Consider the following 21,103-nt stretch of genomic DNA (forward strand, 5'->3'; position numbering starts at 1 on the left):
GCGTAAAATTGAACGCAACACTGATGACAATTTGACATAATATAACATGGATGCGGTCAGGCATGTTATTATTGGAAACAATGAAACTGATTCAATGTTATTATTATACAACTGTAGTACTGTAATGGTTGCCAGCGCTGTTAAAACGGATAGATTTATTTAAATATGTTTTTTTATACATTTCAATTAAATACTGATATGTATGGTCATCAAAATATATTTTTATATTACCTATGTGAAATGAGATTTATCTTTTAGTAGAGTTATGTAGGTACTCTACTAAAAGACTCTCCGAGGCTATCTAAGAGTCTCCTCCGAAATCGTATTCGCAATATATAATTCTATTTAACCATCAGTTATTCATAAACAGAATTTCATGAATGAATATAATATTTATAATGAATAATTAATTAATGTGATAAATTGCTGAGTTTATATTATGAAAAAAAAATCATAAAATGATGTGTTTTTCTTTGTTCATTTCCCTAGGGTGGATAGAGATAAATTGAGCAGAAAACAATCAAAACAATCCTAGTTGGTACAACATTTACAGGGTCGCACAGTGGTACACTTTTTATTATTTCGCTTTGTCCATTTTCATGGTGGATTGTATTATGAAATTTGTCATCATAAAATGATGTGTTTTTCTTTGTTCATTTCCCTAGGGTGGATAGAGATAAATTGAGCAGAAAACAATCAAAACAATCCTAGTTGGTACAACATTTACAGGGTCACACAGTCGTAGACTTTTTATTATTTCGCTTTGTCCATTTTCATGGTGGATTGTTAGTCCATTGAAAGGTTTTAGGACCAAATATTGCATTTTTAGAGGACACAACTTTATTTTTATCTTGTGGGGGTGGTCCATAGACTTATATACATAGCTTAACTCCAATATGTTAAGTTTATGTCATTTCAATAGACTATGACGTATGTCTACTCAATCTTAGTCCATACCAAGAAGATATAAGCTTCTTGGTCCATACCTTATAGAACTGATGGCTCAAGAATCAAGTGCCGATCGTAAATTATAATGGACTAGTTTACTTAGAAGTAAGGAATTGGTAAATTGCTGTAATAAATGTTTATGTCTCTCGTGGCAAATATCCAATCCAGAATGTCAAGAAAAAAATGTTGTGTATGACATTATTGTGTGTGTTTAATTATTTACTTTGATAATGTTTTACATTGTCCTTTTATTTTTTATCGTCAAAAGTAGCTGAAATGATATGATAATTGATATGCATGATAATATTGTACAATACTATTTGCCTTTGAATCTATGTTGTAAACCGTATAGGTCTGAAACAGTTTGAAGAGTGTTATCTTCCAATGTTTTTTTTTTTTATTTTTTTTTTTATATGCATGACGTGAAAGAAAAACTGAGTGACGGAACGATGTGGAGGTCGCGTCGGAGAAAAAGCGAATGGTGTTATAAAAGCGATTGCTTCTATTGTTTATGGGAGTACTATCTCTAGACTATAAATTGAGGCATAATAAACGAGCTACTGCGAGAATTACTTTAGATTCTGTTTATAATAAACCTTTTTTGGGCTTGGGTAAAATATTGTTTAGTTTTCTACCCAGCTTCACCCGGGGTATCAGGGATCACGTGCTTAAATAAGAATCAAACGGTGAAAGAATTTTGGAAATCGGTCAGAGTAAGTCTTGTGATTAACGCGTTCCAACAATCAAACTCTTCAGCTTTATTTTATAAAGTAGTATTGATATTTTTCTGTGTAACTAATATCATGAGTAATTATACTATTTTGCATGTAATTTATGATTTAACTATAAATAAATGGGAATAAAACCATTGTATTTGGATAATTGATAAAATCGAACCGTGCGTAGGAAAGGGCTTAAACATATTAACACAGTATTAAATATGGTAATACTGTGATATTAACCTAACAATATGAATAATCGCTATTGATGCTAAGCTGAAAATAATTATTTATAATCTCTTTAATCTACTGCTAATATTGTTACGTTATTTGTTTAAAGAAAATATCGAGGTTTTCCTTTAAATGAAAATATTTTTAGAAACAAGATCGGAATAAAGCAGACCGGTTACGAGCGTGCAATTAAAACAGGATCCAAATAAAGATTAATTAACAATGAAGAAATTGCGAAAAATGAAAACGTAAAACGTGTAATACCTATTGTAAAGCGATTTACGACGAAATACTCAGTTCCATAACGACTCGGTGTTTGTAGAAATTATATTTTTATAGACACGATTTTCTTAAAATAGCACAATTCGCATCTACTTACTAACAAAATAACTTCAAGATCAGAATATTGAAATATTTTTTCTGACCGGTTGGCTAAGTTAGAAGGCAGGCCTTCGAAGCCTGAGGTCGTGGGTTTGTACCCATGGCAAATAATTGTGTGAAAATCTTAGTATGGGATAACATCTTGCCGTGTGCTATTGTTGTTAGTTACCATACTCCTCCCAAACGGCTGGATCGATTCTCATGAAATGTTGTGTGTTTTTTGGATAGATCTGAGAAACAGTCAAACAGCCTACATTTATTTTTCACATATGTAAGTGATAAGAAAAAGGCAGAACAACGTTTGTCGGGTCAGCTAGTCTTCTTAATATATATAAATCTTGTGTCACAATGTTTGTCTTCAATGGACTCCTAAACCACTTAACCGATTATAATAAAATTCGCACACCATGTGCAATTCGATCCAACTTGAGTGATAGGATAGTTTAAATATCAAATCGTTTTAGAGAAAGAGGGCGAAGCCGCGGGCGGTAAACCAGTATTATATAAAAATTTATATGCAGTCACAGCACTCCAGACGCTTATTATGCATACTTTACACACAATATTTAAAAGTTCTTCACCATGCAGTCATAGCAAATCCATTCAACGATAATCATACTTGAACAAACTTTCATAGCAGATTACGTACAAGCGGCTTAAACCTTAGAACACAAGAATAATATGAAAAAGGCTTCTTTAAAAGCTTCGTCATCACTATCACTACATAGTAACAAAGTCGCTTTCTCTGTCCCCTATGTCCCTTTGTATGCTTAAATCTTTAAAACTACGCAACGAATTTTGATGCGGTTTTTTAATAGATAGAGTGATTCAAGAGGAAGGTTTTAGTATATCATTTATTAGGTTTTAGACAAAGCGGGCGAAGCCGCGGGCGGTAATCTAATTATTTATATCTAAAAGAGAGCCGAATTAGTAACGACACTTATTTTTTAGGTTTATATATCGTAGCAATATATGTATAATTCGAATAAAATATTTATTTCGATATCAAGTGAACCGACTCAATCTACGTGGTGTACAGAAAAGAGAGAAAGACGGGAACACGCAGCACATGCCTCGTCGGAGGGAGTAGCGTCAAGGAAAACGACAGCGTGCCACGTGGTACACCAGTTCACATTGTAAATGATGCCACGGGAGCTTAATTATAGCGCGCCGCGCGCGGTGATTGGTTGTGCTCGTATGTAGGGAAGGAAATGGGAATACTCCACGAAATAATAAATACTTAATTTCTCAATTTACTATGTTAATAATAGCATATAAATAAGAAATGTATGAGATTTTCATGTTCACCTGTTGTGAACATTTGTCCGAAGGCAAGACATATCGCACTAAATGCACTGGGAATTTTCTTTAACGAATATTAATCAACTGAGTCTTTACTGAAGGTATGGAAATAACTAAGGATTATAACCTTGACTTCTATGCTGATAAAAATAAAAACATTACAATGAAAGCAATGCTTTAACTTTTGAAAAAGACTTTTTATTTATATAATGTACGTATCTTGTTTACTGGGCCTCCCGTCTTGGCGGAATTGAAATTTAATTTACTACTAGCGGTCCGCCCCGGCTTCGCCCGTGGTACATATTAACGTTTTCTCTACATAAGAACCATCCTCGTACTTCAAGGAATATAATAAAAAAAGAATTATCGAAATCGGTTCAGCCGTTCTCGAGTTATGGAATTACAACGAAAAGTGGCATTGATTTTTATATATTAGATTTTCCGCCTTGATTATGCCTATTCAATAAAAAATGTCAATAATATATTGACATCTACCCAAGACATCTACCCGAATTTTGACGTAAATATTATTAAGACATCGATCCTACAAAAGTACCTATAGACCGGGAGATACTGACACAAAATTTCGAGTCATTTGTAACAGGATGGCGGTTCTACAGGGGTCTTAGTACGCAATGACAAAAAGAAAAACGATGGTGTGAACGCTGGTACCGGCGCGGGCGGCTTAGTCGCGTGGGCGTTAGTCGAACTCGTCGGAAAATAGCGAAAGTCAAACAATTTGTAACAGTATGGCACTTATTTTTCCTGTAAGTTTGAGGATCAACGAATATAAATACAAAATTTCAAAGATCTAGGTGTTGGTAATCTTCACTTATATAAATAATTAATACTAAATTAATTTTTCAAGTATGACAGCACTTTTTCCCCCTACTAGAAGTATGGCAATTATATAATAATGGTCACATTTTATCAAATACTCTCCAAAAATCCAAATGCAATACTGGTACAAAAAGTTTGGCGAAATAAAAATTTTTTGTAGATTTTCGGCGGTATGGCGACCATTTGGAATCGTCCGAAAAGTATGGCATGGCGATTTTCGTAAATGGCTGCACGACGATGGTTACCTGTGCAAAAGTTAGCCTGATACAAATGGTTGAATAATTGTTTTATTTAAATCAACACATTCGCGTCGGTATGGCGGGCTGTAAGTCACACCGGAAAAGTATGGCATGACACTACCGCCTACTTCTTTTTTATGGACTATCGGTAAATTCTAAAATTTTTGTGTTACAAATCGTTTGACTTTCGCTATTTTTCCGACGAGTTCGACTAACGCCCACGCGACTAAGCCGCCGGTACCAGCGTTCACACCATCGTTTTTCTTTTTGTCATTGCGTACTAAGACCCCTGTAGAACCGCCATCCTGTTAAATAAATGACTCGAAATTTTGTGTCAGTATCTCCCGGTCTACTACAATTATTTGTTTTTGCTGTTCTGTTGTGGTTCTGTGATTATATCAATATTGTTGTACATACCATTGATAAAAATATCAGTCAAAAATACTTGGCTAGACTTTTTTGCATGTAGAACGTTGTAACACTGATATTATGTAATAATAAAATTTACAATAAATTCTTTGATAATGGTTTTATTCTGTGTATCTAAAAAGAAACAATAAATAAATAATCAACCCCAGACCTCGTTCCATACCGGCCTGAAAACTAGCGCTGTATTAGTTTAATAAAATCAATTAAGCTTACCTGAGGGTTGTTTTGACTTAATTGAGTTATTTGGTAATTTATCTCTACTTTTGTATTAAAACTAACCGTGATACAGTTGTTGAGAGTTGTTTCAGGTCTGTATCGATATACCTACTAAAAATCGTTTAATATCTTTTCAAGTTTCTAAAATATTATCAAAAGCAGGGATAAATAAGTAGTAAATAGGTAAATGAAGACCCGCTTCCCCTAGTGGAGTAAGGGGCAGATGCATTATTCATACACCTGTTTCACTGATTGATTAGGGGCAAGTAGATGATCAGAGAAAATTTTTTTTTCTTCGTTTCCACCGGGTATCGAACCCAGGACCCCTCGATTCTACGCACATGCGTCAACCAAGAAGGCGGACAAAAGCAGGAAAATAATAATAAAACAAATTGAATAAAAAAAGACGTCAATTTATGATATTAGAATTTAGCGAAAAATAATTATCAGTTAGAATGTTTAGACGCTCCTTCACCTTTATCCTCTTACAGTTTGTAGTTTTGTTTTCAGAAATACCACTGTAAAAATATGGACTCAGTATCACGTGTAACTATGAAAAACAAGCCCTCAATATTTCAAAAATACCCCGCTATTTTTTATCGTGCCGAAAATATCGTCCACTAACTAAAATCGTTTGCTGAAACGGCTAGAGCAATTAAGTACGATCGTTTTAGAGCAGAATTTATTTTACATCGCACGTGTAAACAAGTAAATCACGTGGATAAAGATAAAATACTTCAATGCTTTAATTGAAAAATGATGCCCTTGAAATGAGAAGTTTATTACGTCTTTGTAGGATTTCTTTAAGGAGCCAACTTGCAGAATGTACTTGAAGTGATTCTGGTATTACCGCGAATAGTTGTTTGATATGAAATATTATGACAATGAATTTATAATAATTGGAAAAGGATTCAATAAACATTTTTTGTAGATTGTAATTAAGTACACGTAAGTTATACCAACTTAGAGATTAAAAAAATGAATAATAAAATATAAGAAATATAAGGATAATAGGTACCATAGTATAAAGACTATACCTACGTAATAATACCAACATAAAAGAGAAAAGTAAATCGATAACGTTTAATAGTCTTGTATTGCCTGTATCCAGCATATTTCATGGATATTATGAAGGTATTACAATTCAATAATGCTTTCGTTCAGCGAAATATACGTATGAACATATTGCTTCGCATAATCTACACTAATATTATAAGGCTGAAGAGTTTGTTTGTTTGTTTGAACGCAAAAATTCCTTCCGGTGTTAGATGCCTCATTCATCGAGGAAGGCAAGTAAAAGTAGTGCTTGTCTATGTATACGCTAAGACCAACAGGAGCGGAGCCACGCGCGTGAAACCACGGAGTGCAGCTAGTATATATTATATGGGGTTGAGATCAACAGGAAAACCCTACACTAATTCACTTTTACATCTCAAATGTATTTATGCCAGTTCTTATTTTCATGCAAAAATACAAAAGCTGTATCGGTTAATAGAAAAGCTAAAGTTATTTCCTCCAACGTGCACCACCTGGTACCGAGTATCTTCATAAATACTTTCTCTATATTCCTTTCTTCCAAATTCTGGTGGAATTGAATTTTCAATATCTAAATTGTGTTCATTGAAAACAACTAAGCAAACATTTAAGCGAAATTCATGTACAATATTGTTTTTTATGTCACAACTCCCAAGAGTTTCGCAATTTTGTGAGTTGATTCGTTTAGTTCCACAACCTTATCACCAGCAATCCAGATTTACGTAAACAACACGTTGAATATATTTTATGAGATCCCAGTATCAGGAAAATTATAGGCACCCGAACAAGATGTTTAGATATTAAAGAACGTATTATTTTTATCCATATTATATTCATAAGCTACACAATATAACATTCATCTTATATAAAAAAGCTTCCAAATCATACATTTGTTTACATTAAATAAATACAATACAATATACATGTAGGTAGGTTCTCACTTTTCAAACAAATTATTGATTGAACCTAGTTGTCTATTTTTTATCTTATGTTCATGAAAATATTTAGTATTAAATAAAATAAACGGGATTAAGCTCTCAAAAACAAATGATGCATTGTTAAATATTCATTGGCACTCAGCCTGACTTTACGATGTTGTTTCACTCGCTCGATAGAAGACGTCGTATATATTTCGCAAAATACGTGCCATTTACAATTATCCATCTCGAGGTTTCTCGCGTAAAAATTATTTATTTTATTTAAAACACACACTAACATTTCAGTCTCCGAATACGATAGTGGTTTTAAATTTAATTGGTTACATTGAAATTAGAAATATTTAACATACAAACTAAAAACATTACTTTTTATAGCATATTACAAATAAAGCTACTCGCGTGAATTAGTCCCAAGTGCAACAAAATATATCCGTTTTGACTTTTGACTGCTATTTCATTGAGAGAACAAAGTGCACGCACCAGTAGCAGCGGAGGCCGGAGTCGGCGCCCCGCATATCAATCTGGTACATACAAATATATTTTACCCAAAATATCCGCATTATGTATCCTACCTCTAAAAATCCTGAACAGGTACGAGATTAACGACAGGCAGGGCCTATTGACCAGCTCGAATGCTTATTTGAAATCAAAGTAGGCCGCATCGACTTGTCCGCCACCGTCAATATGGGTATAATATCCGCCATATAGCTTAGTAGATTGCTAGCAGTGTTACGTTCGGCTCTAAAGCCATGTTGAGCTTCTGAAAAGTGAGATCGCATCTATGTAGAATTGTACATATGCTTTTTTGCACCGAAAACTCAAAAACCTTCGCTGGTGAGGGCAATATTGCAACAGGCCTATGCTCATCTACTCTGTTGCCACGCCCCCCTTTGGGCACTGGAACGACGCGACTTATCCTCCAACAGTTTGGGAAAACAGCTGTTTTAAGGCATAAGTTGTATATATTATGGAGAAGGGGCAGCTTTGCCAACAGCAGGCGGCAACCCTCAATATATATGGCGGTATCTGGTCTGCACCTGAAGATGACTTTGGCTTAAGTTGATTAAGCGCCTTCAGCACTTCACAGATGTAATTCCCCGATGTGCACTCTTACTGCTCCGTTTAAAGAATTTGCTTGTGTTATCGCTAAGTTTACATCTAACTTTGGTTTTCGTTGAATATAAACCGACCTAAAATATTCAGAAAATGCATGCACACTTTGCTGTGCAGTCATCACCTCGCCATCGTCGCCAACCAGATGTTCAGATTTTTTAACTACCCAGCTATTGTAAATTTCCAAAAAGATTTGGGATCTTCTATTAAATACGCTTCAACTCGCCGACGATACTTAACTGTTTGACGCCATTTCAATCGCACATTTTACCTTAGATCTATACCTACTGAATAATTCGTAATCTTTTTGCGATTTACTAGCCTTAAAACGTTTACGATGCGCCGCTTTAATTTTAATGTCTCGAATTATTTTTCTTCTTTAATGGCACACAAGAATCGAAAATAAAATTGAAAAACATTATAGAAATATTTCAAGCTCTTATCTCATCTTAAATTATAAAAACCCGTCCAATCTACTTGTGCTATTTTAGAATAAAGTAAAACAAAATCGGCTTTGTTAAAATTCCACTCTAAGGAAGTATTCGTACTCACATTTGTGTCTGAGTAAGGGGCCATCCATAAAGTACGTCACACGTAAAGAGGGGGGGAGGGGGTCGACAAAGTGTGACATGGTGTGACAAGGGGTGGGAGGGGTCCTAAGTTTCGTGACATCACATTTCAAAATCTAGAGGTACTAATCGCGTAATTTGAAAAATAAATTAAACTAAAAAATATGTCCAACTCTATCTTTAGGGCAATACGGTTTAAATTGTTTGTGGACAATTTATATTTATTCATTAGTTTATTTTTTTGTTATTGTTTCAAATATTTGATATTATGTTGATTTCATAAAAAAGTACTTAATTTAAATGGAAATAAAACTATTTTGAAACTGCTGTTTTAATTTAATAATTTTTCGATGTTAAATTGCAAAACATGTGACGTCACACTAGGGAGGGGGGGGGGTCTTAGAAATGTGACCACCTGTGACAAGGACGGGGGGGTGCTCAAAAACTCATGAAATTAGTGTGACGTACTTTATGGATGGCCCCTAAGGAGCGGCAGCGGGAGGGCCGCGCGGCCACGCCGACACCAGCAGCGACGCGTGGTACCTAGTACCTACGCGTCCACCGGCACCAGGGGCTCGGACGCTTCACATACACTAACCAAACTTCATTCACTCAATGCACTCAACACTAAATTCAACTATCGGTTGTTGATATTACTTACTTTGTTGCACTGGGTGAATCCACAATAACTAAAAAAGTACTTGTAATAATTTAATATATTTCATTATAAGTCATCACGAGCTTTGCGTGTCCACCGAATAGGAATCGAATATGCAAGTTATTTACTTATTATGTATCACTTTTTACGCTCATATTATGTTAACGAAACGAATATTCGACGGAAAATTACCGACTTTATGATTTTCGTGTTCTTGTGCTTATACGTTTCCTGATTCATTCAATAAGCGAGAAGCTCCCATGAATGTTTATTTTTAATCATATGAAGATTTTACAAGATATACATGCATATGCATGAATGTAATAAAGGTTTCAATTAGGTACCAATCTCAAAAGATATGATTTGCATGCTTCTCCCAAAAATATTTCATATTCCCAATATTGGATTATATTTTAAAACCTTGATCAAACTGACTGTAATATCCTTACAGACTTTTATTAAAGTTTAAAAATAGGAGCGATATTGCAACTAGAAAAGTGATGTTCGAAATAGATTATAGAGTATACACGTGTAAACAGCCTGCGGCTATTTAATGCAGTGAGCGACTAATTTTCAACGAAATTCGCTCAGATGGCTGAACATATCGGTTTATTTAGCTATACCACATAACGCTGTAATCTAACCGCCTACTAGATTACGTATGGATCGTTCATTTGATTACGATCCGAACTACGAGTTGATTACTTAGCGATTTGTGGCCAAGGGACGTAGATAGACAATCAGGGTTTATGCAAAGGATAGTACCTACCTATGGACCAGTGATTTAATTTATGATGTCTGTGTTTTAATTTTTCAAGGTCAAACACTTCTACATATTTGTATTGTGTGGCTTTTGTAGGTGCCATTTGTAATTGTTCTTGTAAATAGTGTTTTTTTTTTAGCTTAGTCATTAGTGTAAGGGCGGCCGTACACGGACCGCTTCAAGCAGTTGAGACCGACCGCTTGAAGCCGCGACCGCGCGGTGAACTATAGGCATTCATTCACCGCCGTACACGTGACGGCTCGAGCCGTCGCGACCGCTTCAAGCCGTCAACTGCATGACGAAATTCCACCGTGCCGTTGACGGCTTGCGAGCGGTCGTGAGGCATACACTGACTGCTCGAGCCGTTGACTGCGCTAGAGCCGTCGACGGCTCGCTCCTCCCCTGAAAATCAATGACTTGACTAGTCAAAAAAAATCAACCGCTCGAGCGGTTGGTAGCGACGGCTCGAGCGGTCAACAACCGACGGCTCGAGCAGTTGACGCCGACCGCTCGAGCCGTCCGTGTACGGCGCTCAGCCGTTAACTGCTCGAGCGGTCCGTGTACGGCCGCCCTAACTCGACGCAGTTAGTACGCAATTTAACAATTCTTTAATTTCTGAAATTAATTTGTACTTAAAACTTTAAAGTATCTGTTGAAAAGAAAACGTACATAAAATTTTCTCTATAAGTTTTTTTTAATTTTTATAGTCAGTTCAAAGTAAAAAATAAACTTTAAAACGAGATTTGCATTAAAGTCTGTCTCGATAATCAATCATCTTCATCTTTCGTATGTTTACGCGATAATATATTATTTAACACATTTTCCATAATCCTCGCTTGTGTGGGAGATTGCCCATACAACATGATTAATTGCTGGGAAAGTTACTCCCGGGACATTTTATATTTATTAGGTTTCAAAATAAAAAATGTAGCAAAACAATTTTTTTTTCGCATCAAAGTATTAGTCTGGGTACATCGCCCATTTTTGCGAGTGATTACTATCAAGCTAATTCAAGTTGGAAAGAGGGGACTCTTTGATCAAACCATAGATTTTGTAGGACAAATATTTTTTCGAATAATTTAGATAATTATCTTGAGATTGAACAAAAAAAAAATCAGTTAGTAATAAATATTTGAGAACCATAGAATCGACATATTTTATCCTTGTTATCTCTGTTAGCTACCACAATCGAGATTTCCGTACAGGAAATTATTGGGCGTCTCATCAAAATAAAGCTACTCACGGAAAATTAGCTTGATAGTAATCACTCGCAAAGAGGGGCGATGTATCCCAGACTATATCATATTTTTTACACTTTCATTAAGTGTCTAAATACAAGTTTATTATTGTTTACGAATGGTTGTTAGCTATATTGTTATGTACCTACATATAAGATTAGAGGATGCATGGGGCCACCCAAGAAGCTGCACCTGTTAGGAATTGCGACATCGCGCACACCTGCGCTTCCAGAGAGTGTTGCGGCAATCATCGCCACCGCGACGCTGCAGCTACCCCGCCGAGGAGGACGAGCACTCTTAGTTCTAACATCGAACGGGAGGGACGTAGGTTAAGTTAGGAGTAATTTATTATGTAATTTTTTTTACAATAAATAATTTAAAGTAAATTTCGGTTTTTTTTGCGCCTTCGCGGGCCGGTCGATATAATTGGCGCAGTCTTGTGGATGATCCTCGAGAGCCGTCTCTCGGAACGCGAAACTACAAGCATCGAGAATTGCCATTCCATCGGAGGGACGACGACGGGGACCAAGAACCTACATCTATTGGCCGCCGCAACGCGAAGGGTATCCGAACATTGATACTGCAAGAAAGGCCGAAATGAAAATCCTGTAAGTACACTAATTCTCTTAGTGACTTGCCATTCCTAGATTTGTAAGTTTTCCTAGATTACCCATTCACGGGAACCGAGGAACTGTAGCGCGTAGGTTTAAAATATTAATTCATCGCGAATTAATTTTCGAATTTTACAAAATCAAATTGTAAAATTCAAATATAGATATTAGGTTGATAAAAGATTAATAAGTTTAAATATTAATTAATTACGAATTAATTAATTTTCAAATTTTGCGAATTAATTCATTTCATAATTCAGATATATTAATTAGGTAAAGATTATTATTTTTTTTATATTAGTTTAACGAAGTTAATAAATTAAATTTAATTTAATATATTTTATATTATAAGTATAGGAAATTAATCTAAAATGTCAGATTTGGATAAAATTTTTAATGCACTTAGGCTTTTGCCGGAATTCGATGGTAATGTTAACGTTTTAACAAGATTTATACATTTAAGTGACCAATTGGCTGAGGAATTTATAGAAAAAGATCCCGGAAATACTTTAAAAACTGCCGCGTTATGTAATGGTATTTTAAATAAAATCACTGGGCCTGCAGCCCGAGTTATTAATGCAAACGGTATACCTACTACTTGGCACGGTATCAAAAGCGTATTAGTTAATAGCTTTTCTGACCATAGAGATGAGACCGCCCTTTATAACGATTTAGCCTTATTAACGCAAGGTCGTAGCTCTCCTCAAGAGTTTTACGAAAAATGTCAACATCTTTTTAGTACTATAATGACGTATATAGCATTACATGAAACAGTCGTTACTACTCGTGAGGCAAAAAGGGACCTGTATCAAAAATTAACACTACAGGCTTTCCTACGTGGCCTACGAGATCCGTTAGGCTCACGTATACGTTGCATGCGCCCCGCAACCATTGAAAAAGCATTAGAATACGTGAATGAAGAACAAAGCACTTTATACCTTCAACAACGTAATGAAACTTTTGATAGGAAACCCCACGTACCCTTTAGAATGCCGTACTCGAATGAACCGTTTTATAGACATAATGATTTTAGTGAACCTATCTCTTCTAAACTACAGCCTTTACATTCGTTCAGACCGCAATTTAAGCCACCAAATTTTAATCGAAATTTTAATCAACCACAGGGACCAGCACGTCCTACTCGTACTATGCAAATTTTCCGCGCTGCACCCCCTAACTATAACCCGCAGAGCAATACGTTCAGATTACAGCCTAAACATCCCGCGCAACCGAAACCGCATCCTATGAGTGGCGTTAGCCATTACGTTACAAAGACTTTACCACCAACACCTTTTGCACGCGCTCATGATTGGTCAAAATTTGGTAATCCACCCCCGAGTAATTACTTTAAGACTAGGGAGATGAATCATAATGAATATATAGATAACGAAGAATATTACTGTACCGATTTATATCCTTATGAGGATAACTATTATAATAATGAATATTACTGTACGGAATATGAACCTTATGTACATTACGAACAGACAGACGCACCTGAAAATTCTGATGAAACGTGTGACGTACGTTCAGAACACGATCAGGATTTTCAGAATCCACCAAAATTAGAAAAACCAAAATAGAATTAAATCTACACACGCAACGTCAGCTTCCTTATATTCAAATTCATAATCCTCCACTTAAATTGTTAATTGATACTGGAGCTAACCAATCTTTTCTTAGCCCTGATGCAGTACAGAGATATTTTCCTGACGTTACTCTTAATTATGACCCCTTTGAAGTAAGTAATGTTCATGCTGTAACTCGTAGTAATTATTCTATAACATTACCTAGTTTTCCTGAATTTAATGACCCTGACGATATTACATTTTTCGTTTATAAATTTCACAATTATTTCGACGGCTTAATAGGTTCAGATTTGTTAGATAAATGGGAAGCATCAATTAATTATAAAACTAAAACTTTAAATACTTGCAATGCTACGAATCGGTTATTAGTATATGACTCACGGAACGCTAATCTTTATGAGGACGTCATACCCGCAGGAAGTAGTAAATTAGTTAGATTACCTATAGATGTTGAGAATGGAGACGCTATTATACCGGAACAAATTATATGTAATTGTCATATTTCTGAATGTTTAACGAAGGCGAAAAGCAATCGCGCTATCGTGGAAATTTCTAATCCAACCCGTAATGACGTAATTTTTTCAATGGATCGACCAGTATGTGCCGAGGTTTATAATAACGAGTGCACGCGCACCAAACGTTCGTCCGACCGTGTGAAACAGGTATTATCTCGCTTGCGTACTGATCACTTAAATAATGAGGAACGTTTAAATTTAGAGTCATTATGTTCACAGTATGCGGATGTATTTTATATAGAAGGAGAAACCTTAACATTTACGAATAAAATTAAGCATTCTATTAGAACTAAGGATGAAATACCGGTTTATACGAAAAGTTATCGCTATCCATTTATTCATAGGCAGGAAGTACAGAATCAGATAAGTAAGATGTTAGAACAGGGTATTATTAGACCATCAGATTCAGCATGGAGCTCTCCTATTTGGGTGGTACCTAAAAAGGCAGATGCATCCGGCAAAGTTAAATGGCGTTTAGTTGTTGATTTTAGAAAGTTAAATGAGAAAACTTTGGATGACAAATATCCGATTCCTAATATTACAGATGTCTTACATAAATTGGGTAACTGTTTAACAAGTGGGTTTTATCAAGTAGAAATGAACCCAGCTGACATTCCAAAAACCGCTTTTAGTGTAGAACATGGTCATTTTGAATTCTTAAGAATGCCCATGGGTCTAAAGAATAGTCCGTCTACTTTTCAAAGAGTAATGGATAATGTACTGAGAGAATTGCAAAATTCTATTTGTCTAGTCTACCTAGATGATATAATAGTATTTAGCACTTCTTTACAGGAGCATATCGTTAATCTTGGGAAAGTGTTTCAGAAATTGCGTGAATCCAACTTTAAAATACAAATGGATAAATCGGAATTTCTTAAACTCGAAACCGCGTATCTAGGTCACATTATTAGCAAAGATGGGATAAAACCTAACCCAGATAAGATATCTGCCATCCAAAAGTATCCCCTTCCGAAAACTCCAACCGATATTAAACGATTTCTAGGTCTATTAGGTTATTATCGGAAATTCATACCAGATTTCGCTAAAATCACGAAGCCCATGACACAATGCTTAAAAAAGGGTTCAAAGATAACATTTTCTAAAGATTACATTGAATGTTTCGATAGGTGTAAAACATTATTAATGAACGATCCAATTCTCCAGTATCCTGATTTCAATAAAGAATTTATTCTTACGACTGATGCGTCGAATTTAGCCATCGGTGCTGTACTCTCGCAAGGCCCCGTTGGTTCCGATAAACCAATTGCGTACGCTTCACGTACACTTAATAGTAGCGAAATTAATTATAGTACGATTGAGAAGGAATTATTAGCAATTGTCTGGGCAACGAAATATTTCCGTCCTTACCTTTTTGGCCGCAAGTTTAAAATTATAACTGATCATAGGCCCCTTCAATGGGTCATGAATTTAAAGGAACCTAATTCCCGTCTCACACGTTGGAGGCTCAAACTTAGCGAATACGATTACACCGTAATTTATAAGCAGGGAAAGCAAAATTGTAACGCCGATGCTTTATCGCGTATTCAAATTAACAATGAGGAAACAGATTCTTTAGCGGTTAATCCAACAGAAACAACACCTTCGTTAATAAGAAGAAGTTCAGATACAATTACTGTTAATTCAAATTCAAGTACGATTACTGCACATTCGAAATCAAGTACTCTTACAGCAAATTCCGACACCGTCACAGTTCATACTGACGCGGAGAACCCAATTCTAGATATACCTATAACAGATCACCCGTTGAATAAATTTAAGAGACAGATAGTTATTACTTTAATAGATAGAGTACCGAGTAAGCCTATAATTTCAAAACCTTTTGAAAATCATACTAAGATAGATATTAATGTTAACAAAGCGAATATTGATAGCGAAATAGTTTCACTAATTAAAAAATATGTAGATCCTAAGATAAAAACTGCAATTCTAGTTCATCCCCCTGATGCTATGTGTACTATAGTTCCAATAATACAGAGTAATTTTAAAAGTTCATGTATGGATTTAGTTCTTACAAAATTAGAATTGCAAAATGTCAAAGATTACTTTAAGCAACAGGAAATAATACGAAATTATCATGAAGGCAAAACTAACCATCGCGGAATTAACGAAACTCATTTATCTTTATCTAGGAAATACTTTTGGCCTAAAATGAAGGAAGCAGTAACTAAATATATTAATGAGTGTAGCATATGTGGTCAAGGGAAATATGATAGAATTCCAGTAAATCCAAAATTTCGAATCGTAGTTCCTCCTACAAAACCTTTTGAAATAGTACATCTCGATTTACTTAGTATTGATTCTCAGAAATATCTCACTATAATAGATGCATTCTCTAAGTATGCTCAAGCATATTGTTTAAAGGACGCAACCGCAATAAGCGTAGTTCAGGCTCTTTTGACGTTTGGTACACATCATGGCTTACCTATGACTGTCGTAACGGATCGAGGTCCTGAGTTCACGAACCAAATATTCAGTGAATTTGTAAGGCTTCATAGAATAAATCACCATAAGTTATTAGCTCATGCACCTAACGAAAATGGTATGGTAGAACGGCTTCACTCAACTTTATTAGAACACATACGTTTACTAAAACTTGAACGACGTGGTGAATTAATCATTAACTTAATGCCGTATGCTGTTCTTGCCTATAATAGTTCGATCCACAGTTTTACGAAGTGCAGGCCTCTTGACATTATAACCGGTCATTTAGATCCCCGCGATCCTGTAGATATCGATCTATCAGAAAATGTCTTACAGCAATATATGCAAGAACATCGCGATAGTATGCACAAAGTATTCAAAATTATTAATGAATCGTCTTTGGAACGCCGTACTCAAATTACAGAAAACATTAATAGGAACCGCGAACCCGAAATACAGTATTATCCAGATCAACAAATTTTTGTAAGAAATCCTAGGGCTAGTCGACAAAAGACCGCACCGCGTTTTACGCACGATACTGTACTGGCTGATTTACCTATTCATATCTATACTAAGAAGAAATATGGCGCTGTTGCTAAATCTAGGCTTAAGAGGGTACCTAAATTGTTACAGAATCCTTCCTCTGATCCTGTGCCAGATTCAAGCAGAAGATCCCACCCTGACTAGCTTGGATGACGGACCTGGTATATTACCATTTAATATTGGAACTGCTAGAATTGTCACTCATTATCATTCATTTTTGCAAATTATTAATTTAAAGGATATTCGTGATAGTATAACCATAGTAAAGGATCAATTAAATTCATTAACGCCTAATTTGCACGATAAATTATTTTCGCTTTATAATTCACATATTGAACACTTGCATTATAAGATTATTAAATTGTCAAATCAGTTGGAAACTTTTGAACCCAATCGCATAAAGAGAGGTCTCATAGATGGTTTAGGTTCAGTTATAAAAAGTATTTCTGGTAATCTAGACTATACAGATGCAATTAAATATGATACCGCAATTAAATTATTACAAAATAATGAGAATAAATTGGTCACAGAAATGAATAATCATATAAGCCTCAGTAAAGATTGGATAGAACAACAATCTGATATTTTAAACAACTTAATTAAAAATCAGGAAAAAATTGAAATAGCTATAAATGATTTAAAGGCCAATAATTTAAACGTTACTCTATACATAGATTTAATTCAACGCGTAGCGATTTTATCAGATAATATAGATGATATATCTGAAGAATTACATAGATTAGAAAATTTATTAGGTTTTATTCGTGCGAAAAGTACGCATCATCTTATGTTCAATTCAAATTCTCTAAAAGAAATGCTAAATAAATTACACAAATTTTATGGCAAAGAGCAAATCCCTCAAGAGAATATTTTGATTTAGTTAAACTAGGCTATTATTATAGTAATAGGAATATAGTTATAGTTTTTATGTTCCCGGTTGTCCTTCCTGCTACCTTTGAATTATTTAAATTATCCATAGTTCCTAATAAAGATAGTAAAGTCCTAATTCCACCCTATCCTTTTGTGGCAATTCACAACGAGGATTTTATGTACATGGAGGCAGAATGCCCGAAGTCTGGCCTAGGGTATCTATGTGAGGACAAGCTGAACCATCATCGATCCAAAAATGACTGCGTGTATCACCTTATTACCACGCAACGAGTCGTCGCATCTTGTCTCTTCACGCCTGTGGAGCTCGGAGCGCCCGCACTAGAAAAATTAGACGACGCCCACTACGTCATCAGTTTCCCCAAGCCATCAAAAATCCACTTATCATGCTCGCAAGATCAATATGACGTCATTAAAGGAAGCTACTTAGCCACAATACCCAAAAACTGCATTCTTCAAACGGAGGCTTTCAAGATAGTCAATCGAGAAGACCATATCAAAGGACAGATAATGAAAATTGCAAACCTGCCAGATTCCAGCCAATATAATACAGATGAAGAAGTTCTGAAGTTAAATTCGATAAATTTGGATAAATTACACGCTAGTAACAGAGCTATATCAATGGAAATGCCTATCAGTACTAACAACGGATACGAGATTCTCTATATGCAGCCTTCCATAATACCGATATATGTTATATTAATAACGAGTGCAGTTGCCCTAGTGACATGGTACGTCGTACGGAGACTGCGTACATCAAAGCCTATTACTACGAGTGTTCATGGTAATCAAAAAGAAGAAATAGAACATCAATCGGCGGAGGGTGAAATTTCAGCGATATTAACGAGCCTTGCCCGCCAATAATCGCTGAACTTCAGGAGGGAGGTGTTATGTACCTACATATAAGATTAGAGGATGCATGGGGCCACCCAAGAAGCTGCACCTGTTAGGAATTGCGACATCGCGCACACCTGCGCTTCCAGAGAGTGTTGCGGCAATCATCGCCACCGCGACGCTGCAGCTACCCCGCCGAGGAGGACGAGCACTCTTAGTTCTAACATCGAACGGGAGGGACGTAGGTTAAGTTAGGAGTAATTTATTATGTAATTTTTTTTACAATAAATAATTTAAAGTAAATTTCGGTTTTTTTTGCGCCTTCGCGGGCCGGTCGATATAATTATATTAATGAGCATAGGTTTTTAACAAATAAAAAGTAAAAACACTGCAAAGTGTTTGTTGTACCTTGATCTTAATTTCTGAAGGTGAAGACGATAAATTAATGAAGTTATCCTCTAGGGGTTTATAGGTGGACCTGTTTATTATAAAATATCGATTTGTCCTCCTCATAAGACCTTCGACTTGTTTTCATCTAACACTGAGCCTGAGATGTTTTGGTTTTAGTTCTAATTAATGTTATTTCGTATTGACATCTCAGAATTGCTTCGTATTATTCATTCGACGTCTGTGGGCTTGGACGAAATTTGGACATTTTAATATTACCGTTTCGATTTTCAGAATTTGTTGCTAACGAAGAGATAATAATATGATAAATAAACGTATTTTAGATTCAAACCTTTGCTCATAAACTAAAATTATGGAATTTTTGTGTCGTGCTTATAATATCTATTAAACGGTAAGTACAATATTTATAAATCAGAACTTTCGAACCGAAACTAAAATAACCTTGCAATATATCGTCGTTATATCTATGCACCGATCGTCTGCACCGATAGAATTGAAAGCCAGTGACTTACGGCTATACCAGATTTCCTGGACGCTTCATTGAACACATTATTTGTGGCGACTTGTGCGGTGGGCGCGTCCGCTGACACTATAGCTGGCCCATTGCAAGGACGAGGATCTGGCTGCTGCATATCTCCACTTCGGAACAGCCACATCATCAGATCCGCACCTGTAGATATACAATACGCGATAAGCAATCAGGCCGCCTTTAAATTTATTTTGAACAGCGTTTCATTGTTTTTGAGCAATAAAGTAATTATAATTTAATCAACAAATTTATATCGCAGTCACGGTCACCTGGTTGAATCTGCTTTTCGATTGAAGGACTAGACCAATAATTATTGAATGACGACATTTAATTGGTTGACTAAAGGACAACTCGTTAGTTCGATATAGGGGCTGGTCTAATCATTCAATTGAATGTCGTCATTAAATAAACGTGCTAGTCATTCCATCAAATAGCAGATTCAAACAGATGACGGCGACATAAATATTACATCGAGCTGTATTTTTAATTGATGTTTGGGCCTTTTATCATCATAAGTATAGGGGCGTTTTTTCAACCTTCGGTTAAAACTTATTCATAAAAATATCACCTGTAAATTATGCGAAAATACGGGAAATTACAACAGCAATTTCAAATAGGTGTGTTTTTATATTTATTTATTATTAATTATATTTATTCACAAAAATACTAATGACAATAGATACATGATAACTATAGTCACTGAACTGTTCTCCTACGTACATTTTTTACACGTACATGAATAAGCGAATGAATAATTAGTATATTTTTCACGTCTAGACTCGGCCAGACAATGATATATGATGTTCATTGTATCTCGAAGGACATTATATGGGGTCGTGAATAAAATTAAGTACAGCGCAAATGAAGAAAATACAAATTAGATCTCTGTTGTTATAGACGAGCAATGGAACATTTTATTGCTCGCCGCGGGATGACATGATTCATTATTATTGGCCAAATAAAATTGATGTTGATAAACAATGGGGCTATACAGGGTTACTTGTAAAACACCAGCAACCTCGCAGGACAAGATAGCTAACATCATAAGTAATAACATTTATTCTACGACTTTTGATAAATGGTTAGATTTTATTTTCATACAAAAATAAATATTCATTTAATTTT

At 35.4% G+C, this 21,103-nt stretch overlaps 1 protein-coding gene across 1 annotated transcript in view; it reads right to left on the minus strand.

The window, feature by feature from the left end:
- Nucleotides 1-21,103, minus strand: part of LOC123705048 (transient receptor potential cation channel subfamily A member 1) — a 69,284-nt gene that overhangs the window by 28,443 nt on the left and 19,738 nt on the right. Inside the window, exon 2 of the mRNA XM_045653612.1 lies at nucleotides 19,962-20,119. Coding sequence (XP_045509568.1) covers nucleotides 19,962-20,108 — 147 coding nt within the window. The 5' untranslated portion in view covers nucleotides 20,109-20,119. The remainder of the gene's footprint in view (nucleotides 1-19,961; nucleotides 20,120-21,103) is intronic.

The sequence above is a fragment of the Colias croceus genome, chromosome Z (genome assembly GCF_905220415.1).
Source record: "Colias croceus chromosome Z, ilColCroc2.1".
Lineage (NCBI taxonomy): Eukaryota > Metazoa > Arthropoda > Insecta > Lepidoptera > Pieridae > Colias > Colias croceus.